A 22005-nucleotide genomic window follows, 5' to 3' on the forward strand; every position below is an offset into this window, starting at 1 on the left:
TTGTTCCATTTTTTCCCTTTCAGAATCAAACAGAAACTCTAAACGCGACATAAATGCTACCAAGAGGTGGATGAGGCTTGGGATGCGTGCTTGACGTGTTGCAGTCTGGATTTCCTTCGCATCTCGCAGAAACAGCTTTCTTCAGAGCTACCAAACTCTTCCAGATCCAGCAGATCCGGATCCAGAGGGTGAGCATCTCAGAAACTGATCTCAAATGCTTCTGTCAGTTTTTATCTTAATAACTGTTTTACATCTGATGTCACCATCTCAACTTCTCGTCTCTTGGTGTTCCTCAGGGTTCTGTTCTGGGCCCACTGAGCCACATAAGGACTGGATGGCAGATTGTTTGCTTCTGTCAGCTTTCTGGAAGCTTTTTCTTAGTAACTGCTTTACATCTAATATAACCATCTCAACCTCTTGTTTTTTGGTGCTCCTCAGGGTTCTGGTCTGGGCCCACTGAGCCACATATGGACCGGATGGTTGATCATATAAACACAGAGCGAAGAGAGCTACATGTTTCTGCAGCGGTCGGTCCTGAGAACCTGGACTTTTTGTTTGGTGAAACCCGACTGCAGATAACTTTGGTGTTATCATAAGCATGTATCCGAGCAACACAAACAGTTTACCAGCGAATAAAGATTGTAGAGATTAGTCCGGTTCTATCGGACCTGTTCATACCTTTTGGTCATCAATAATCAGTCCAGAAAGATGCTGATGGAAGACTCATTGCAAACCTGACCCCCCGTCAGGGTCAGAATACTGCTTGAAAGGATTGTTTTTACTTTCCGAACAGTACGTGATGATCCCGCTCATGCACCACAATCTCTGCCATCTACCAATACCGACTGCTTGAAGGAGACAGGAGATTTTGGAGCCCACCGTTTGAGCGGGACTCTGCTGGAGGAGAGGAGAGATATGTGGCTTTAATAAAGACAATGACTGACCCCATGGAGTCCTGGCGAGTCCGGGCATTGCCTACATCACATAACGGAGGAGTTTATTCATGATCGTTTGAAGGGAAATGGCAAACTCATTTCTGAGGAATGCCAACACCAGAGGAGGACGGGAGGATTCAGAGCCGATTCCTGAAGCCTGTTAAGTCATAAAGACAACATAATGGAGCCTAAATGTCACCATCTTTCCTCAGGATTTAAATCCAGTCAGGGAAGTGAACCAGCGTCTGGATGCACTTCTCATAAATATCAACGATATCGGCCGAGGATTTAAGCTCCACTCATCTGAACTCTGATCTGCAGGAAGTACTTAAAGTGGGGAAAAGGACATGTTCGCACTCTGAATGCGTCCCTAAGCTGGTGACTCTGACAAGGTAAAACAGTTCAATATGGATGTGAAGAACAGACGAGATGTATCTGAACATTTCTGCTGATGTGATCAAACCTGGAGCTTGATATTAAAGATTAATTTGACCTTGCAGCGACCCATGAGTCTGCAGAATCTAACAGCAGTCACCCCCTCTTCGGACCGGAGGGGTGGAGTTGGAGGTCGGAGGCGTCAGCAGTTCTATTCCTGCCAGAAGCCGTCCTTCACCACCGCCGGTCTAACTAAGACAGATGCAGGAAAGCGGTTGCACCGAGCGGCATGCAGGGGAGCATCCTGAGTTTATCTGGAGAGAGAAGCTGTGAAGATCAAACAGCTGTAATTCCCTGGCAGGCAGAGCGGAGACTGGGCTCCAACCACTCCATCAGATTTTACACTTCAAAGCCTTTTTCCTTTTCAGCCCAGGTGACGAGAGCCGAGGTCCCACTAAAGTACAACTCCATCCAATCAGGAAACTGGAAGACAGTAAACACCGCTGCTTTCTTCAAAGTGCTCTAAATCACTGTTTCTCAAATGAGGCAGCTGGATCCAGCGGATCCGCGAGCAACCAGATTAACACGGATAACTTCTATCCATCTCACCTGACCGGTGTGACCTCTGTGTGTGTGATGAGGTGAGTCAGTTCAGGTGCACACATGTGAAAATGTACATTTATGTACAGTTAAAATCTGGAAAAGTTACTCTGATCATGATGGGTGTTCCACTTTCAGAGAGCTGGGATTAAACGTCTACTGCTTTCTGCATCCATGTGGTCTGGAAGCTCTGATCAATGTGTCAAACTGATCACATATAGAAAGTTGTCCTCAAATATATTCATACCTCCCATTAAGGGAGGTAAAAATAAACAGCTGCCTGTGTAACAGGTAATGTTGCTCAGAGACATTTATTTTACTCTGGGTGAAGTTGTTCCTCGTCCTTATAGTAGTCTATATATTCTGTAATCATGGACAATGAGAAATATAGTTAGACCCCTCAGTTTACTGTAAATCTGTAAAAACTCTGATCAATCAAAACGTTCGGATCGAATTAAAGTTGTTCATTTCTTATATTTCGTAGCTTCTTCTCCCTGCTCCCCTCCTCCCCCTCCAGCAGTGCATACCTGATAGCCACACCCTGCATATAAACAGTGTGTTAGGATGAAAATACAAAGTAGTGAAGAAGAAACTCGGAAGGCAAACATGGCTGAGAAAATGCAGGAAGGATTTCCCGATCCGGCTCGGTTTATTTGCCTCCTTCTGCTAAACAGCCGAGAAGCTTTTTCGTTGGTTGAAAAAGCTGCGAATAAAAAAGCCTTTGAGCAAAATCAGAGGGGGAGGAGCCAAGACAGGGGGAGGGGCTAAGACAGGGCACCTTCCTGGTCCTGATGGAGTTCTTCCTCTCCACCGTCTCATCGTGCGACTCAGGATAAAAGATAGAATCAAAGGGAAGATTTGATCTAAACGGCCAGTTCCGTGGGTTAGACCATGATGTTCTGAACTGGTTTTTATGAATCCGTTGTAAACCGGACTAATGTGGATCATATGACGGGTTGGTTTTAACTGGACGGTGAGAAACTGGACTGAACTGGACTGCCGTGCATAAATGTGCCTTTAGATCAGTGTTTTTGTAAACTGGAATTGTGTAAATAAAGCTGAATTGAACCGTTTAACGTGACCCAGCAGGAAGCCTCAGAACTGAACCACCTCCGATGGGTTCGGGGGAATCTGTGCGACTTCATGACGCTTACTGGTCCCCATCTCCTCCCATTCCCCACATCTCTCTCCTCCACTAAAACTTGATCAAACAGCGACTGAACTGATGGACAAACATGGTGCAGCTGAGCTGGAACTGATCGGGGCGACCCGCCAGAACCGCAGTACCTTTCTCCGTGCGCAGCCTCTTGAAGGAGTCGGTCTTTGAAAGGCCCGGGTCAGAGATGACCTTGGAGCCCAGTTTGACCGTCAGGTTGATGGACTGGTATCCCTGCGGCAGCTTGCGGTCGTACAGGAGCGTCAGCAGCTGAGCCAGGGTCATCTCAGGTGGGAGTGGCTGACCTGAGGAGAAGGACGGGACACGGTGAAAAGTCGGCGGCGAGCTCTGGCTGCTGCGACTCCCCTGTGAGCGGCCTTGGTACGGCGTACCAGGAAGAAGCTTGTGGTACAGGTGGAAGACGGGGACACTGATGGTCTTCGCTGAGGGGTCCACTCCAGAGGAAGCCGTCAGCTTGTCGCTCATGACTCGACCTCTCCGCGATGGAGGCCGAGGCGGCGTCGACAGGGCCCGTTTGGACTGGGACTTTAAACCTGATGGTAGAAGCAGACATCATGGAGGACTGAGAGCCAGACGGCAGACATAATCTGTAGCGCGGAAAAACACTAACTTTAATTCTGAGCTTAAATACGGGAAATAAGAACAAAATGACCCGACTGATAAGCGACATCTTTATGTCATAACATCCGTTACTCTGTTTGTTTCATTAGTTCAGCCGCTGAAACTTTCCCAGACAGATGATGTCCATGGAAGATCAACACAAATGTTAGGAAGCCCACACTGCTGAAGATCTTCAATAAATAACATAAAATGGAAATAAAGACAAAGATAACAGAAAAAAATGTTACAAGATGAGAAAAAACTGAGTACAGAATAAAGCTAAAATATTGAAAGTAAGAAGATGAAATATGACAAATTTATTAAATTTCAAAATAAATTCAAAATAAAATACAAGAATTTAAATTCAATAGAATAAAAGATGAAAAGATTAGAAATACAATTTTCTACAATAAAACCAAATTAAATATAAAATTAAATAAAAAAAAATATAAAAACATATGTATGAAATTTTTAAAAAGTAAAATCAAATTAAAAAATGTCAAAAAGTAAAAAAAAAAAAATGAAGCCAAAAAAATAGATTCTAATCTAAAATAAAATAGATATAAAATTTAAAAATGTATTAAAGAAGAAATATAAAAACAAAATAAAATAAAAATAAACAAATTTTTAATAGAATTATGAAAACAAAATAAAATGAAAATAAATACATTTTAAATTTTTAATAGAATTATAAAAACAAAAAATAAAAAAAGGTTCAATTTTTAATAGAATTATGAAAACAAAAGAAAACGAAATAAAAATAAACCTATTTTTAATATTTAATAAAAATATAAAAATAAATAAAAGTTAGGATCTGGGCTGAAGTCCAGGCTTCAGTAAAGACAAACTCACACAGTTAGAAGCTGCTGAAGAGATTTCAGGACGACCGGATGAGCAGGAAAGCTCTTGTTTATTTTATTACCAGTGTTTCTCCAGTATCACAGTGTTTAATGTGTGTTGTGGTGTTTTATTGGCAGCATCATGTGTTGAACACATCAAAGTACCTGAGGCCACAACAACACTGTAGTTGTCCTGGAAACCATTGTCAGCCTTCATCTTCTCCTTCTCCTCGTGGTTCTTCTTCTCCTTGTCCTCCTTCTGCTCGTTTATCAGCTTGGCTGTGATGCTGGGAGTGTCTGGAAACATGAATCAGACTCCTGACATCAATAACACAATCTGCCATCCTGCTTTTTTCTCTCTTCGCCTGCAAAAATAGTAACACGAAGGACAAATTTAAAAAGCAGTGTGTGTGTTTGTGTGTGTGATTGGAGGTAAAGGGAATAAACTGTACTCTCAGACATACCACCCCATAACAGCAGCAGTGTATCAGGTTCTCCATCAGATGTTCAAGGTCCTGGGAGGTGAGCCATTCATCACACACACGGCTCGCTAAGAGCTAACAGGAAATACTTCCAGCATCAGCAGCTGACCTTGATGGAAAAACAACGTCCACGTCTCTGAGCTCCGTCAGATAACACACACTGCTGAGACGCAGATGGGACCGATGGTCACATCGCTTCCAGCTAAAACATTCAACTCGTGCAGGTGCAGCTGATCACATGACCAGCAGGTGTGGCTCAGCACCAGACGGGTCGGTACCACCGTTGTTTAACCATGCGGTGGATTTATTGTTGCTCGAGGAGACAAACTGCTGGATGTCCACCATTCCCCTCCGCCGCCGCCGCCTTCTTCTGGAGAACTAAAGGAAGGCATTGTGCCTCCATGACGCTATCCAGCTTACATCTGTCTACCAAGTAAGGATGCGGTTGCTGTGGAAACTAGGGGGTCGGAAAATCGAATCGAAAAATCGAGTGTCAGGATTTTTTGCTTCACAATTTTAAAAATTTAAATATCTCGGGGTCTTGTTCACGAGTGAGGGAAGGATGGAGCGCGAGCTCGACAGACGGATCGGTGCGGCGTCTGCAGTAATGCGGACTCTGCGCCGGTCTGTCGTGGTGAAGAAGGAGCTGAGCCAGAAGGTGAAGCTCTCGATTTACCCGTCGATCTACGTTCCTACCCTCACCTATGGTCATGAGCTGTGGGTCGTGACCGAAAGAAGGAGATCTCGTATACAGGCGGCTGAAATGAGTTTCCTCCGCAGGGTGGCCGGGCTCTCCCTTAGAGATAGGGTGAGGAGCTCGGTCATCCGGGAGGAGATCAGAGTAGAGCCGCTGCTCCTTCGCATCGAGAGGAACCAGTTGAGGTGGCTCGGGCATCTGGTCAGGATGCCTCCTGGACCTCCCTGGTGAGGTGCTCCAGGCACGTCCCTCGGGGAGGAGACCCCGGGGAAGACCCAGGACACGCTGGAGGGATTATATCTCTCGGCTGGCCTGGGAACGCCTCGGGACCCCCCCCGCAGAGTTGGCAAATGTGGCTGAGGAGAGGGAAGTCTGGGCTTCCCTGCTTAGGCTGCTGCCCCCGCAACCCGACCCCGGATAAGCGGCTGAAGATGAAGATGAAGACGAAGATTTTAAAAATCAATTTTTTTGTTAAATATCAATGTCTTTTCTTCAAATAAAGATAATCCATTAGGACAATATGCTTTTGTCCCGATTTGATTCGATTCCGATTTTTTGGGTGCCGATTTGATTTAAATTGTGATTCTCATAATTCTCCGATATTGCTGATTTTTGTAGATTAAAAACAAAATAAATGTATAAAGCTTTTTTCAAAAATGACAAATTTTATAATGGATTATTTTTATTTATTTGGGAAAAATAGATTTTTTAACAAAAAAAATCAATTTGAAAATTGCCAAGCATAAAAATCGCAATTTTCGATTTTTCGATTCGATTTTCCACCCCTATAATCCATTATAAATTTTTTGTCATTTTCGTTGTTTTTATTGATCTTTTTACTTGTCTTCTTGGGCGTCATAGCAGCAGAATGATGCTCTGGCTACTGTGTTGTTTTTCCTCATTGAAATCAAGAAAAATGACGAGAAAAAAAAGTATTGTACATTTTTTTTTTGTTCTTGATCTACAAAAATTAGCAATACCCAAGAATTATGAGAATCACAATTTAAATCGAATCGGGTCCCTGAAAAACTGGAATCAAATCGGGACAAAAACATATAGTCACAGCCCAAGTGGAAACGCAACAAAGATTTGGATTTCCCAACCAACTTGTCCTGAGGCGGACTGTTTGGTGGAAACGAGGGATTTTATTCATCTGCAGCAGCTACTCTTAAAACTCCATTAACAACATTAAACTGCTTTTCTTGGTCCAACTTTTTTTTTTTTTTTAAAGAATAATATATATATATAAAAATATATATATAAAAATCTATATAGATCTATACTTGGAAGCTGAGCTTTTTTAATCCAAGTCCCACCCAACATGCAGACATGATGTTTTCAGCCACAGTTGTCAGATTATGAGGCTAAAATGACATATATTGAATATATCACGCGATACAGCAGCATAAAATCCAACCAGAAGAAGAAAAAAATATTTACTTTACTTACTTACTAGTTTGTAGAAAAAACACAGATCAACAGTGAGCAAGACTTTTCTTATCTGCACATCATTCTTTCACTTCCTGGCTTTCAGGAGAAAAAAATATTGGTGTTAAAACAAAAACGATTTCCGTGTTTCGCTGCGATTATCCAGCCTTGGTGGGTTGCCACGGCTACACTGTTGCACGTCTTCTAAATTCAGTCGTTTCACATAGAAAACGTCACAAAGTCTTCGTTGAACCTGCATTGGCGTACCCAGAAGCGCAGCAGCGGTAGGCTACACGTGTATCTGACATCTGCGCCACGTGCAGAGCGCCGCACGCAGAGCGCCGCACGCAGAGCGCCGCACGCAGAGCGTCGCACGCAGAGCGTCGCACGCAGAGCACGGTGACGAGGAGAGCGAGCTGCGGTCTCATGAAACCTCGTTGGTTAAACCCACAGGAGGCAAAGTAAACTGAACTTATTATTCCTCATGGAGTCTGGAAAGAGGAAACGTTGCTGCTTTAGGTTTTACAAGCTGAATAGTCGTTCCAATAAAAATATGAATGATGAACAGCAAACCTAACGATAAGCAGCTGATGCTAACGCTACTGTAGGCTGAGGAAGTTGACACTTGAACAACACAGACTATCATCTACACAGCGAAACGTAGAATTTAAAATGTTTTTGCAAAAAGCAACGAGGAAGAGGGAGTTACGGTTACTGATGTGTGAAAGGAAGCTGCTAAACAACGGCGTTATAATGGATCCATCAATGTGGATTCACCAGAGTCTCTGTCCGATGGTAACCAGTTCTAACTAACCAGTTCCCACAGATCACTGATCTGTCGCCTGGAAACGAAACAGATTTTCACCATGATGTTGAGACGGAAGGTTTTCTGGATGAAGACGTACCGGACACGCGATCCAGGACTTCAGCCAGCGTGGTGGAGATGGGAAGGTGGAGGGTGCGGTACTTGTGGCCTGCACCGTACATGGGATGCTGGATCATGTGACTGGTGGCGTTGATGCGTCCTTTGTAGAGCTGGGAAGACAGGAAATGTTTAGTCATCTTAGAAAAGTTCAACTGAGGAACAGAAAGTCTGAAGAAGAACATATTTTATCATCTGATGGCAGTAAAACACAGCAGAAGCAACACATACATCTGATTGACTGAATTATTATAATAACAATAATAATAATTATTATTATTATTATTATTATTATTATTAGAATAATAATGCATCCAATTTAAAAGCGCCTTTCAATTCACTCAAAGACACTGTACAACAAAAACCGGCACTAAAACAATAAAGAAGAATAAAAACAACATAGAACTATGGGACAGGGTGATTACAGGGAGTATGCTTTGTGTGTTTTGAGGATGGATATGAACAGATGTAAACAGTGTTATCTGAATGTTTAAACATTTTCTCATCCATATATGAACGGCTGCTTGGGAGGAGAGCCTGTGAATAACGTACTGAGCATGCTCAGTTGAAGGACAGACGAGGAGTACGTTCGCTGTCTGAACCTCAGGATGAGACAGGAGAGATGTTGAACCGCTTGCTTTGGGTCATTAAAATATATTTTATGAATCATTTTCTGACGCACATGTAAACACACACACACAAACACACACACCTAAAGCGCCTCTTCTAAGTGCCAATCAAACATAAAGCCTGAGGACGGCATGATAACATAAAATACAGAGAAGGTTACAGTGATGTTCAGAGGCTACAGCTTCATATAGCTGCACTGCCCCCTTGTGGTCAGCGTGTGGAACGGCAGCGTGTGGAACGGCAGCGTGTGGAACGGCAGCGTGTGGAACGGCAGCGTGTGGAACGGCAGCGTGTGGAACGGCAGCGTGTGACACGGCAGCGTGTGACACGGCAGCGTGTGACACGGCAGCGTGTGACACGGCAGCGCGTGGAACGGCAGCGCGTGGAACGGCAGCGCGTGGAACGGCAGCGCGTGAACCGGTACTTGCCAGCCTCCTGCAGCACCATCTGTTCCATCACTGAGCAGCAGAGTTGAGTCGTGTTCACTTCAACGCCGAACCACAACGAGCTGCTGTTGCAGGACATTAGATGGATGTGCTCAAACCAAGGAGAGAGAATTACCGGACAGGGAGACTGCAGGAAGACCGTGACCTTCTCATCTTCCAGCATGAGCTGCAGGAAAAGTCTTCGGATGAAGCCGGAGATGTTTCCAGAGATGGGAATGTTGCCTCGCTGAGGAGCAGACTGGAAGAGCTCACAGAGAACCTGCAGACAGAGGAAGCCGTCTCTGCATCAGTACAGATGTGGAGGGATTTAGTGAGACTGAAAACAGGCTGTCTGGACCTTTTCTCTGCGTTTCCATGTGGAATTTTCCAGAGCAATGCTTTGCTTTATGTCTGATGTTGCTGTGTTCAGCGTTCATGCATGATGCTCCCACCACCGTGCTCTACCACAGAGACGCTCTTCTTTGAGTGAAAACGTTGTTTTTAGAGCCAAATAAAAGCTGCATCGTCATCCAGTTTAGTTTCCAAACACAAAAGACCTGAATAAGATTCTGTTATCGACCAAGCAGGTGTTGCTTCCTGGCCATTTGGGTGACATGAGAGTGGATCTTCACTCCTGTCTCATCCCACTCCCACAGGAAAAACCTTGTGCCGTCCCAATCCTGATAAAACAACTCCCCATCTCATCCCTCTCCCACTCAGAGTGACTCCTGCTTCTATTTAAAAAAAAACAACAAACATTCAATTTGATGAAATGATTAAATTCCACCAACCTATAATACACATTACTTCTAAGTTTGCATGTAAATAATTAGTTTCCATATTAGTTTGTCTGTTCTCTTTTGTCAATCCCGGCAGGGAAGCCGTGTGGGCTTCTGGGTAATGTAGTTTGTTTTTTACTTTGGTTACAGTGTAGGACACAGGAGGCATCCTGCAGGTTTTAGTTGTCTCCATGCTCCAACACACCTGACTGACATTCAGAAACAGCTTGACAAGAAGCTGCCGGATCCAGTTGATTAGAATCAGCTGTGTTGGTGGAGGGAAACTACAAAAACCAGCCGGATACCGGTCCTCCAGGACTGGAGTTTGACACCCCTGGTGTAGGGTTGGTTATTGAGTGAAAACTACAAAATGGCGCCGTCTGTCTTCTTTCTTTTAGTCAGTTAGTTTTTTCCCGTTAACATGTTATCCTGTACCGTCCCAGTCACGTTACTAATCATAAAATTCCCTCCCATCCAGTGGGAATCCTGCAGGAATCCTGAAAAATGTCAGCATGTAGTTCTCCGGTGTGGAATCCAGCAGTGTGGAGTTGGACTGTCTGACTGGAGATGTTTCCACCAGTATGGCTCAGATTCTTTAGGACATTACCAGAGAGTCCGGTAACTTGGAAGCTCTAAAGCAGAAGTGTCAAACCCCAGTCCTGGAGGACCGGTATCCGGCTGGTTTTTGTAGTTTCCCTCCACCAACACAGCTGATTCTAATCAACTGGATCCGGCAGCTTCTTGTCAACATAATTATTCATTTCAGTCAGGTGTGTTGGAGCATGGAGACAACAAAAACCTGCAGGAAACCAGCCCTCGAGGTCTGGAGTCCGACACCTGAACTTTAGAGGAAGTAATGACTTCTTCTGTATCTGGAAAAGACGTTTTGTTGAAGCACCAGTTGAACCAGTTAATGTTTGGTCAAAACGAGGTATCTGTCACCAGTACATAATAAATCTACGTCTCCTGACTATGTTTACTACTGTATATTTGGTTCTCATAGAGGGAACGAAGCTTTAATCCAGGAGTGTCTAACACCAATGTCCTGCATGTTCTCCATGTTCCCGTTTCCAACACACCTGGCTCACGTTAAATGGATCCAACAGCCTATGAAGTTCTGCACAATAACTGATTCCTTTGAGTCAGGTGTGTTGAAGCAGGGATACATGGAAAACCTGCAGGATGGTGGGCCTCTATGACTGGAGCTGGACACTCCTGCTCTAAAGCAACTTGAACTAAAACCATGATTTTTCCTTAGACTGCAGAAAGTATAAATAATATCAGAGCTGTAATTTTTCAGTCAATTCAAGTCAAACATAGAAAAAGTTCCAATTTAAGCAGAAATCTTCAGCTCACTGTGGAAGATTTGGACACCGATATTATTCTGCTCCTAAAGACAAGTCAAAGAAATGTTTTAAGCCCAAATTAGCCAGGAAGAACTTTGTTTACCAGAGAAACACGGAGGTCTGTTAACTGTTCCTGATCAGCCGAAACCGACATGTTTCAACCATAGACTGTATATAAAAAGATGGGCGGAGCCTTCGTGACGTCACCCGTAGGTTTCTGAAGAGCTGAATTGAAGCTCGGTGGGCGGTTCCTACCATCGCCATCTTGGCAGGGGCATGCGTGTCGTCTCACCCAGAAAATACAAATATGGGCAAAGAGGTGGAGCTGAGAGGGGGGCTGTGAGCGTCATGGTGGATGATTGGCATCGAGCGAACTCTGAGCTACCTGTAGCTAAAAGCTAACCGAGCTAACCCTGGAGCTAACCAGCTGACGGAGGTAAGCGGCTAAAGCTAAGTCACGTTAACCGGCTAAAAACCACGGTTGTTCTACGTTCTTCTGACCTGAAGCGGGAGATTGGTACCTGTCAATCAAAAGGACACACCCCTAAATATGCCGAACTTTGAGATTAAATTACTTTTAAACGGGCGAGTTGGAAAAAAATTCACTCCCCCCACAGTTGTCATGAAGGTAAACCTGACCTATTAAACCTAAAATGGATTTTTGAACCAGGCTGTAAACATGTTTATTTCTGCTGTGAAGTTGGTCTTTTTAACATGGGAGTCTATGGGGATTTGCTCTGTTTTTGAGCCTCTAGTGGACGAAGGGGGAACTACAGCTTTATGCACTTCCACATAGGCTTCACTTTTAACTACTGGAGGCTCCGTCCATCTTTCATATACGGTCAATGATTTCAACCAGAAACAGTCCAGAAGAAGCTGCGCCTGAAGTTAGATTTATCTTCAGGAAAAACGTTTTCTAACAAAATTAAGGTGCTGCTGAAGCTGCATCCCGTAGAAAGAACCGCAGTTTATGTTTACAAACATAAAAAACATTTCTGACTTATAAACCAGAGCATGTGATGTTGAGACAGAATGCAGACCTGAGCCATGAGCCGCTGGTTGCCGGGGTGACAGGAGATGCACTGCAGGAAGAAGGCCACGGTGGCGTTCTCCAGAGCCGTCCGCTGCTGCGTGGTGAGACCTCCCGTCTGCCCGGAAGTCGCCAGGGAAAACCGTGACCCTGAGTGCTGGGGCGGGGCAGGAGGGGGGCCGGCTGCAGATCCGGGGTTCAGATGCTGGCAGCCAGTACCGGTACCAGCGCTGGCACCGGCGCTGGCGCTGGAGTGGCACAGCAGGAAGAGCAGCGCGGTCCACAGCGGGTTGACCTCCGGCCCTCCAAGCCAGTCCTTCATGGCGTGGCTGTTGCCGACCTCTGTGAGGAAGCGCAGCACGGGGGCGGCCAGCTCGGCGGACAGCGGCGGCCGGCCGTGCGAGGACGAGGAGGGTGAGTGGTAGTGGTGATGGTGGTGCCGTCTGTCGGCCTGAGCGGCGGGCAGGGGGAGGTCAGCGCTGACCAGGAGCCCAACGCAGAACTGGGTGAGGCTGCGAACCAGCAGCGAGGGCAAACCCGAGTCCAGAAGCTGCTGGATCGCTCCTGACGACTGGGAGGCGGCTGCCAGCGTGGTTAACTGGGACTCTGACAAATTCACCGGAGGCCTGGCGTGTTTGGAGTCGTCGGTGAGCCCTGCGGCGTTGGCATTGGCGTCGTGCTGCTTTTTGCCGTCATCAGTCATGGCGAGGCGGCGCTGCTGAGTCACGCTGGGCACGGAGACGATGCCCATCCAGGACATGAGCAGGGAGAAGTAGTTGGGGTGGATGTGGCACATGGAGCACAGCAGGCTGTCCACGGCCTTCTTCAGCACGATGTTACACGGCAGAGACATGGACCAGTTGTACAGCAGCCTGGGGGGGCAACAGGAAGCAGATCCATTAAAACAGGAAGCAGCAGCGGCGGCGTTTAAACCTGCTGCAATGAGACGGTGACTGACTCGAAGAGCTCTCTGTTCAGCAGCGCCGGGAGGTCGTAGTCCACCGGCAGCTCATAGCTGTGCCACAAGACGGCCGCCACGCAGTGCAGGTGGGACGGAGACGGCATGAGGAGGCCGTACTCCCGGGAGGAGGCAGAGGACGAGCCGGCGCTGGGGTATCCCATCGGACCGCTCATCTTATGCGCCGCCACCCGGGAGGAGTCGTGAACCCACTGCAGGAGAGCCTGGATCCTGGAGAGTTCACATTCACTGTTTAGATGCATTCAATTCAACTTTATTTATACAGCGTCAAATCACAGCGATGCCATCTCAAGACGCTTTCCAGACAAAAAAAAATAAAACATGATGAAAGCCAATTTATAATAACCTATAAAAGGAAACCAACAGGTTGAGGTGGAGGCTCCAACTCAACCTGAGCGAGCACACTGGCGACAGTGGGAAGGAAAAAACTCCCTTTTAACAGGAGGTCTGGCGAGTCGGAGGAGAACGGAGGAACGCTTTCTACTAGCACCTCCTGTGTGTCTGCAGTAGGGCTGGGCGATATGACCTTTTAGTAAGACCCACATATTTTTATGGCATGTCACGATATACGATATTTATCACGATATTTACCTCAGCCTTGAATTAATGCTTTGGTGCATACAATCACATCAGTAAGATGATTTTGTGTCTACATTAAAACATAATTGTTCATACTGCATTAATATATGCTGATTTTAAACATTCATGCCAAAAGGATGAAATTTTAATCAAGCAAATTGATCAAAACCGTTTTACAGTTAAAGCAGTGGCAGAAACATGTCATCTTAAAACAAAATAAAGTGCCTTTGCATGATGTAATAAATACAACGTATGAAAATAATATAAATTCAAGTGCACGTTTTGTGCAGTGCATAAAAGCGGTAAGAAATAAAGTGATAAATAAATGAATAATTGAGCTACTGTAATAACACAAAAAAAACGTTATCTCCTTCTGTTTTTGACTTTCTCTGTCATATGCTGTTGTGGAAAAAGAAGACGCCAGACTCAGTTGCGTCAACGGTGGTTGCTGCGGCACTTTCTTGTTGGGGGTGACTTTTAAAATGACGAAATAAATTTGCGGTACTTCTACCTTTTGTGGCGACACTTTTGCAACATACTTTGCATACGACAGTTGTTTGGTCAACATCCTCTCTCCGGTATCCAAACCACCGCCAGATGATGGATCCTGTACTAGTTTTCTTCGGAACAAATTCTTCCTCCTCCACTTTTTGTAACTCGCGCTGCTACCGGAGTTCTCTGCTAGAAACGCTGCTACACGCTGCCTCTCATGACGTAGCATGTAGCTCACGTTATGTACGTAACTAGGTGCGCTTGCTTTAACTCTCTGTGCAAAGCGGTGCAGAGTCGAGGAGGAGGGAGAAAACCCCGCCCTCAGCTAAAAACAACTGCGTGACAACAGGATACTCGAATATGACGAATATAGGCATTTTCTATATTCACACAGGGGACTGGCCACCATATCTCCAGTATATTCGATATATCGCCCAGCCCGAGTCAGGAGCAACAGCTTCAGCTTCTCCTTGCTAAGCTACACGGATAGTTTAACCAAGGTGAACGGATCCGTGCAGTACCTGTCCTTGGTTCCAGAGTCCTGCGTGGTTCCCAGCTGATACAGGATGTCGATGGTGGAGTCTGAGGAGAGGCCATTTAGCCGCCCAAACAGCAGAGGACTGTTCAGGTCTGAAAAGACACAAAAATGTCTCAGAATCAGGACCTTCTGCTGCAGGAAAGGACTTCTCTGGATGCACAGTTGTGCTCATATTTATTCATCCGCTTTCATTAAAGGTGGAGTATGTAAGATTTTCAATGTTTTAGAAATAAACTAAAAAATAACTACAATCATAATTTGTTTTTTTGTTTTTTTTTTAACATGTAGGCTCCAGTCTGTCCATATTTGATGTGTTATTAAATTACAAGTTTAATTAATGACAAAGACCCTTCTTAAATGTTTGCCTACCAGTAAAAAAAAGTGCTTTTTGTCATTTGTCATTAGTTAAACTTGTAATTTAATAACACATCAAATATGAACAGACTGGACCCTACATGTTCAAAAAACTTTCTAATTATGATTGTAGTTATTTTATTAGTTAATTTATTTTGAAAATATTGAAAATCTTACATACTCCACCTTTAAAGAAGGAAAAAAAAACAGCTACCTGTAAAATCAGCTGAAATTGACTAAAGTAAGATTTGTGAAGCTTGTTTTAATGGATGAAACCTGGATCACAGTACGGGAGGAGGACCAGGACTAAACTAAGATCCTTCTATCTGCAGTACGGAAGGCTGCAAGAAAACTCTGGCTCAATCCTAAAGCCCCGGATCAGTACCAGTGGACTAGCATTATAAACTACATATCTCAGATGGAGAAACTAACCTTCATTATTAGGTTAAAAGAATCCAAATACAATAAAAAGTGGATTTCTTTTGTAAATTTGGATACTTAATTATCAAACTTGTCTGGAGCAGGTTATGTATATCAGGTAAAATGGCTCCTGTGGACTTTGTGATACATTTGCACATCATGGTATCCTGTCTTTCGTTTTTTATACATGAGTGGCCTGACTTTAAAAAACATTTGTGAATTTATCTTCATGTATATAAATCAGTCGTTTAGTTTATTTATTTTTCTGAATATTGGATATGACCTCCTCCGACTCCACACCACGTTCTTTTCACTGTTGTTCTGCGTTTGTCCTGTATGTGACAAAATCTTCTCTAAAAACTGAAGTAACAAAAAAAACCTGGATCACCAGCTGCAGCCTTATTGCTCAGTATGCTGCAGGCTCCAGATGTTTTCTCGCTGAAACACATCTGGCTTTAACGGACGAGCTGGTGCAGAACTTCACAACAAGCTGCTGGATGCAGTGTGTTGCAGCAGGGAAACATCTAGAACAGGGGTGTCAAACTCCAGTCCTAGAGGGCCGGTATCCGGCAGGTTTTTGTCGTTTCCTTCTACCAAATCAGATGGATCCGGCAGCTTCTTGTCAACATATTTATGGATTTCAATCAGGTGTGTTGGAGCAGGGAGACAACAAAAACCTGCAGGAAACCGGCCCTTGAGGCCTGCAGTTTGACACCCCTGATCTAGAACCTGCAGGATGGTGACCAAACAGGTCTGATGGTTTATACTCAGCTAGTTTCATCATATTTTCAGGATAAAATGTCAAAGTAAACAACAAGAGAGCTGCATTAAACCACTGGTTTCTGTTTGCTTTGTGACTTTGGAGGAATTCATTTCTTGGAGGTTAGATCACGATGCAAAGCTCTTTTAAACCCCGTTAGTTTTTAGAGCTTTGCAAGCATCATGACTTTAAACATTAATATACTTTCATTCCTTACAGCGAACCTCCAAAATGAAATATGCCTGATTAAAAAGAGGAGGAGGAGGGTTGAGGCAGGCAGAATACAGCAGGTCAGCGCCGCTCAACAGGAATTTATCTACTTTAGGAGCCTTTTCAGGCTGGAAATGTGGATATTTCTAGACTCTATGGCTGTAGTGAGATCTGCGGTGCGACTCACTGGCGGGGTCGGTGCCCGAGGCAGCACAGTTCCTCAGCAGGATGTCGATGAGCTTCAGCCCGATCCTCGTGGACTGCAGGCCTATTTTCACCAGCACGGCCTCGATGTTGGGCGAATGCATGCCGCAGTACGGAGACATGAGCAGAGCGGCGCACGTCTGCAGCAGGTTGGCGGTGGGCGCAGCGGCGCTGGCCATCATGGCCTCCAGGTCACTGACGTGGGTGAGGCAGTGGTGGAGAAGACGGAGCCACCCGATGCTGCATGAGGAGAAGCAGGAGGTGAAACTCATGCGCGTCACCGGCGGCAGGAACCCGAACGCGTCGCCCCTACCTGGTTTTAGAGACTTGGTCCTCAGACGGCAGGAAGGGGTTGTTAACGGTGGCAGAGGAGGTGTTGCCGAACGCGGTGAGACCCAGGAGCTTTATCTGAGACAGACCCAAAGTGCTGGCATCCCGAGGCCGGTGCAGCCGCAAGCAAACGGCCGAAGCAACTTCCGCCTTCACCAGCTGGATCTTAATGTAGGTCAAGCCGCTGGTGATGACTGGCGTGGAGAGCGGCAGCATGTTGACGCCGTCGGCGCTGATCTCCACCGACACGGAGGACGGGCAGGCTGGTGGGTGGAGGGGAGGACACACAGAGAAGCAGGGAAATGAAGACGGGAAGCTTTCCACATCCCAAACGGACAGAAGAGGGAGCAACTCACTGGCTAGAGAGGCGAGGTGTGGCTGGATGTGGAGCTCCTTCAGCAGCACGGCGGCTGGCAGGTGGATGGTGAGGTCACACCACGCCTCCTCCGGCAGGAAGATGTAGGACCAGGCTGCAGAGCGCGCCCGCCGATGGGGTGGAGTGGCCTGGAGGAGGACCTCTGCCGGCTGCGCCGTGGGGCTGCTGGACGTGATGGTGCCTGACAGCGACAACAAAAACAACCTCAGGTTAAAAGTTCTGCTGGGAAGTCCTGAAAATGGAAGGAAAAGATCCAAAAAGCACCTAAAGGAGCAAAGTTGTGGAGTCCCTCAGCGTTGTCCGGCTCCGATGTCATCACTCTGGCTTTCAGGTTGCCGTCTGCCGCCTTCCCAGGACCTGAATCCAGGAACTTCATGATGGTGGAGACCATGCTGCGCGCGGTGTTCACGATGGCTCTGGTGCTGGTCACCATGTTGTTGCAGATCAACTGGACACCACCTGAAGAGCCACAACCACACCATGAAACCTAAACTCCGGAAACATCCATGTCTGCTTCAGTAAAAGGAAATCTGAGGGACAGTAAAGTCTGCTCAGAATAGAGAAATATTTCTTCATGTCAGACAAAATAACACAATTTAATCAACAGGTTAAAAAAGAATTCTTTCTGGGGGTGAAGTTGCAACGCTCTGCAACTAAAAGTCGGGTTTTTACAGCATAAATTTAAAGACATGAAGGTTAAAATTCATCCAATGACAACTCCTCTGGATGGCAGTAAATGATTGGTTGAACATGGTGTCCATCAATAAAAACCGACCAATCAGAGTTAAGTCCTCTCCATCAGGTTTTTTAAAACCAGACCACACTGAATAGAATGAACTCTGAATTCTTTCACAGATCTGCGATGATTTTATGTCTTTTTTTATAGAAAAGCCTTTAACTTTTTCATTTCTCAGTTGGTTTTATGGTTTATCTGTTGTGGCGGAAATGATGCACATAGTGTAGTTTTAATACGTTACTCCTTTATTAAGCTTCTTTTATGTCGTCCAAAATATACAGTACCAGTCAAAAGTTTGGACACACCTCCTCACTCAGTGGTTTTTCTTCATTTTTCCCATTTTCTTAATTGCAGAGTACAACTAAACACATCCACACCATGAAGGAACACATGTGGAATTATGTAGTAAACAAAAGAGTGGTAAATAAACCAGAATATGTTTTATATTTTAGATTCTTCAAAGTAACCACCTTTTGCTTTGGTGACAGCTTGGCTGTTCTGACTGCCAGGCGAAGGTTATGTGTGTCTGTCTAAAGATGGCTGCAACACCCTGAGCGGTGCAGAGCTCTCCAGACCTCCAGAACTGGGAATTGTCAATAAACTGGACGGAATTCAGCTGATCTCTAGATTTATTTCTCATCAGATGAATTCCACCGCATCTGTGACGAGCTGCTCTTTCTTTTAAACTCTTTCTTTTAAAGCTGCTGCAACCTGATATCGTTTTGAAAAAAGAAAAGTGAGGAAACAAAGACGTGATGTGACCAAACAAAAAACAGATATATAAATGTAAAATATGCCGGTAACAACGTCATCATGTGCACCCACCCATGTCATGGAAGGCCTTCAGAGCCTCGCTGGTGTCCAGCACCCGCAGGATGAACCACAGGAGAGGCTCCGACAGCTGGCAGGTGGAGAGAGAGCCCTACCACACGGACAATCGGGTCAGACATGAAGGAAACGACCTCTGGCGGTGAACGTGCAGCGGCAGGGGGAGGCTCACCTGTCTGCCCATGTAGCCGCACGCCATGTAGGTGAGGATGGGCTGCAGCATGACCTGGACAGACGTGGCCCTCTTACTCAGGGTGGTGAGGATGGTGAAGAGGCCGTCGCCCACGGAGATGGCGTCCAGGCCGCCGTGAAAGTTCTCATGTTTGGTCAGGTGGAGACCGCTGGCTCCTGGACAATACACACACACACACACACACACACATCATGTCAGCTTGTAGCTTGTAGCAGATCCTGAGGTTTCTTCTCCATGTGACCTACCGATGATCATCGCCATGGCGCTGCTGTTGCACTGGCCCAGCGCCGACAGGATCTGGCTCATGATCTGCTGATTGGCCAGAACCAGGTCGGCCACGCCCGCAGGAGGACCCTGATTGGCTGACGACCCGCCGGCCACGCTTTCTTTGCTGCCGCAGACCTTCTCCTCGTCCGACACGCTGCTGTCGGCCGCCCCGCTGCCGACCGGCGGCAGCCGCCCGCTGAACTCGCGGTCCCCTGACAACGGCAGCTGCACCAGCACGTTGACCAGCTTCAGCAGGTTGAACATCAGCTGGTCGCGTGTGGTCTCGCCGCACACGGCCTTGGCGTCGCCCGGCCGGATGATGTTGGCGAAGAGCCCCCCGAAACAGGCGCGGGCGCCCACGGAGCTGTCCGAGCCGCTGCGGGACACCACCTTGTCGGAGTTGGTGATGTAGTGGTGGACCAGGAAGGTGATGGACTCGATGACGGAGGAGATGGTGGCCACCGACACCACCTCAAAGTTCTGCTCCAGAGTGAACTCCAGCAGCTTGACCTGGGCATCCAGCGGACCCTGACCTGACTGAAACGGACCCCTGCGGAGCCAAGATCAGGATTAGGTCCGCGTGCAACTCGTTCCCACATCAGAACATCTGGATCTGCATCCAAACCCACCTCTCTGTGGACAGGATGTGCATGAGCTTCAGCAGGAACTCGCTGAACATCTGAGGGCAGGTGGAGGACAGGTGGACCTGCAGGCGGCTCAGAAACTCGTGCATGGCCTGCGTGGCTGTGGGTCCCACCTGAGAGCTGTGCTGGCTCGTCCCGTTGGCGCTGCTGCCGGACAGGAAGCGCACCAGAACGTGGACCAGGGTGGCGTCGGACACCATCTGCTGAGCTGTGCTCTCCTGAGAGCTCATGGAGCTGCTGGAGGCTGCAGGGTGGAGAACAGGTTGCACATGAATCACTCTGCACATGCTGAACGTCTCGACAGGAGGAGATCCGCTGTGAGGCTCCGGTCCGGTACTGACCGCAGGCCGGCATGTTGGTCATGAGCGTGAGGGAGTGCAGCACCAGACACCAGGTTCGCAGGGACGTGTTGGGGTACCACGCCAGCACCGTGAGGAAACTGCTGATGGAGGCTGCGCACACAGAAGGGTGGAGGAGTCACGACAGCGGAAGCAACACGGGAGACGGTCAGAAGCAGCGCTGCGTACCTTGGTTGAGGGGGATGGTGGGAACTCTGCTGGCGTTGAACAGGAAAATGTCTGAGCCGCTGTCTTCGCCGCCGTTGGAACACGTGTTGAGACTGAGGGTCAACCAGAGCTGCAGCAGCGACTCCAGCTGGAGGCAAAGAAAAGCTTCATCTCTTTTCTCCTTCTTTCACTTCTACTGGAAGCACCAGAACCGTTTTCTCTGACCAAACCCAGAGGATCCGAAAAAGCTTTTTATTTTTTACCTTTTTCTTTGTGTTTGAATTGTGATCAAACCAAAACTCTGCAGAGAGCAGATGTTTAAAGAGATGGAAACACAGCAGGTGTAAAAATAAAGTAAAAGCAGAGTGTACACAGACAATCTGATATGAAGGGAATCAAGATCCAACGGATACAAAAAAAAAAAGGAAAAAAAAAAAAGAAAGATTATTATCATGAGTAATATTGTCATTATTACTGAGTTCATGTCACTATTATAATTATTGTCAATAATATTATTCTTAGCAAAGATTTTTCTTTTCAACTGTTTAAAAAATGATGTAAATAAAAAAGAAGAAATTAAATCCTAAAAACTTGTCACTTGTTACAAAGATTATATTAATAGTTATTTCTGTCATTATTAGAAAAATCTTGTTTTTTCTCTCTCTCTTTTTCTCTCCACAAGTTGTTTTCTGTTTTCTCATCTTTTGGATTCTCTTTCTGTCCCTCTACTCTCCGGTCCAGCAGTACAAACTTTGTTATACAAACAATTATGCCAAATAAATAGAAAAATAAAATTAAAATCCAGAATTTCAAGGGGAGCATTGTATCTATGATGCGTCCCTTGGCAAAGTAAATTTGCCCAGCAGAACACGGCATCCAGAAAAATTCAGATTCCCTGCTTAAATGCTGGACAAGACACACACAAAAAAAAAAAAAGAAAAATATTGGTAAGAAACAAACTTTTTTTTGTTTTTAAATTTTTGCCACTTTCTAACAAAAATGCAGAACTATAATAATTTTAATTATTTTATTATTATGATTAAAGTAATCATTTTTTCCATTTGGGAAATTGAGCTCTGCATTGGAGCCGTCAGACAGCAGAGATGTTTCCACACATGTCTTCCCAGATGAAGATATTGGTCAGAAAAAGGTGAAGAAGAAAAGAAACACCACTGATATTTCTCTGAGATTTTCTGCCAGCTCCTCCCAGCAGTGGAAATCCACAGAGGATGAATAAACATGGTGAACATCAGCTCATAAAGCAGAGGAAATGTTGCCGCCATTGCGATAAAACCGCAGAGACGCTGTGAGCCTGCAGCGGCTG

The 22005-nt window shown here is 45.9% G+C and overlaps 1 protein-coding gene across 2 annotated transcripts in view; it reads right to left on the bottom strand.

Annotated features, from left to right (window-relative positions):
• birc6 (baculoviral IAP repeat containing 6) overlaps nt 1–22005 on the bottom strand; it is a 120641-nt gene that overhangs the window by 49728 nt on the left and 48908 nt on the right. For both annotated transcript variants that reach the window (XM_079248618.1, XM_079248617.1), the window contains exons 42-59: nt 20703–20829; nt 20517–20627; nt 20161–20419; nt 19510–20081; nt 19244–19419; nt 19069–19165; nt 17772–17966; nt 17488–17688; nt 17115–17394; nt 16785–17041; nt 14837–14945; nt 13224–13454; nt 12276–13137; nt 9247–9390; nt 8039–8168; nt 4692–4823; nt 3459–3620; nt 3198–3371 (exon numbers count right to left, since the gene is read on the bottom strand). In XM_079248618.1, coding sequence (XP_079104744.1) covers nt 3198–3371; nt 3459–3620; nt 4692–4823; nt 8039–8168; nt 9247–9390; nt 12276–13137; nt 13224–13454; nt 14837–14945; nt 16785–17041; nt 17115–17394; nt 17488–17688; nt 17772–17966; nt 19069–19165; nt 19244–19419; nt 19510–20081; nt 20161–20419; nt 20517–20627; nt 20703–20829 — 4219 coding nt within the window. The remainder of the gene's footprint in view (nt 1–3197; nt 3372–3458; nt 3621–4691; nt 4824–8038; nt 8169–9246; nt 9391–12275; nt 13138–13223; nt 13455–14836; nt 14946–16784; nt 17042–17114; nt 17395–17487; nt 17689–17771; nt 17967–19068; nt 19166–19243; nt 19420–19509; nt 20082–20160; nt 20420–20516; nt 20628–20702; nt 20830–22005) is intronic.

Source organism: Telmatherina bonti, assembly GCF_933228915.1.
Source record: "Telmatherina bonti genome assembly, chromosome: 11".
NCBI classification, from domain to species: domain Eukaryota; kingdom Metazoa; phylum Chordata; class Actinopteri; order Atheriniformes; family Telmatherinidae; genus Telmatherina; species Telmatherina bonti.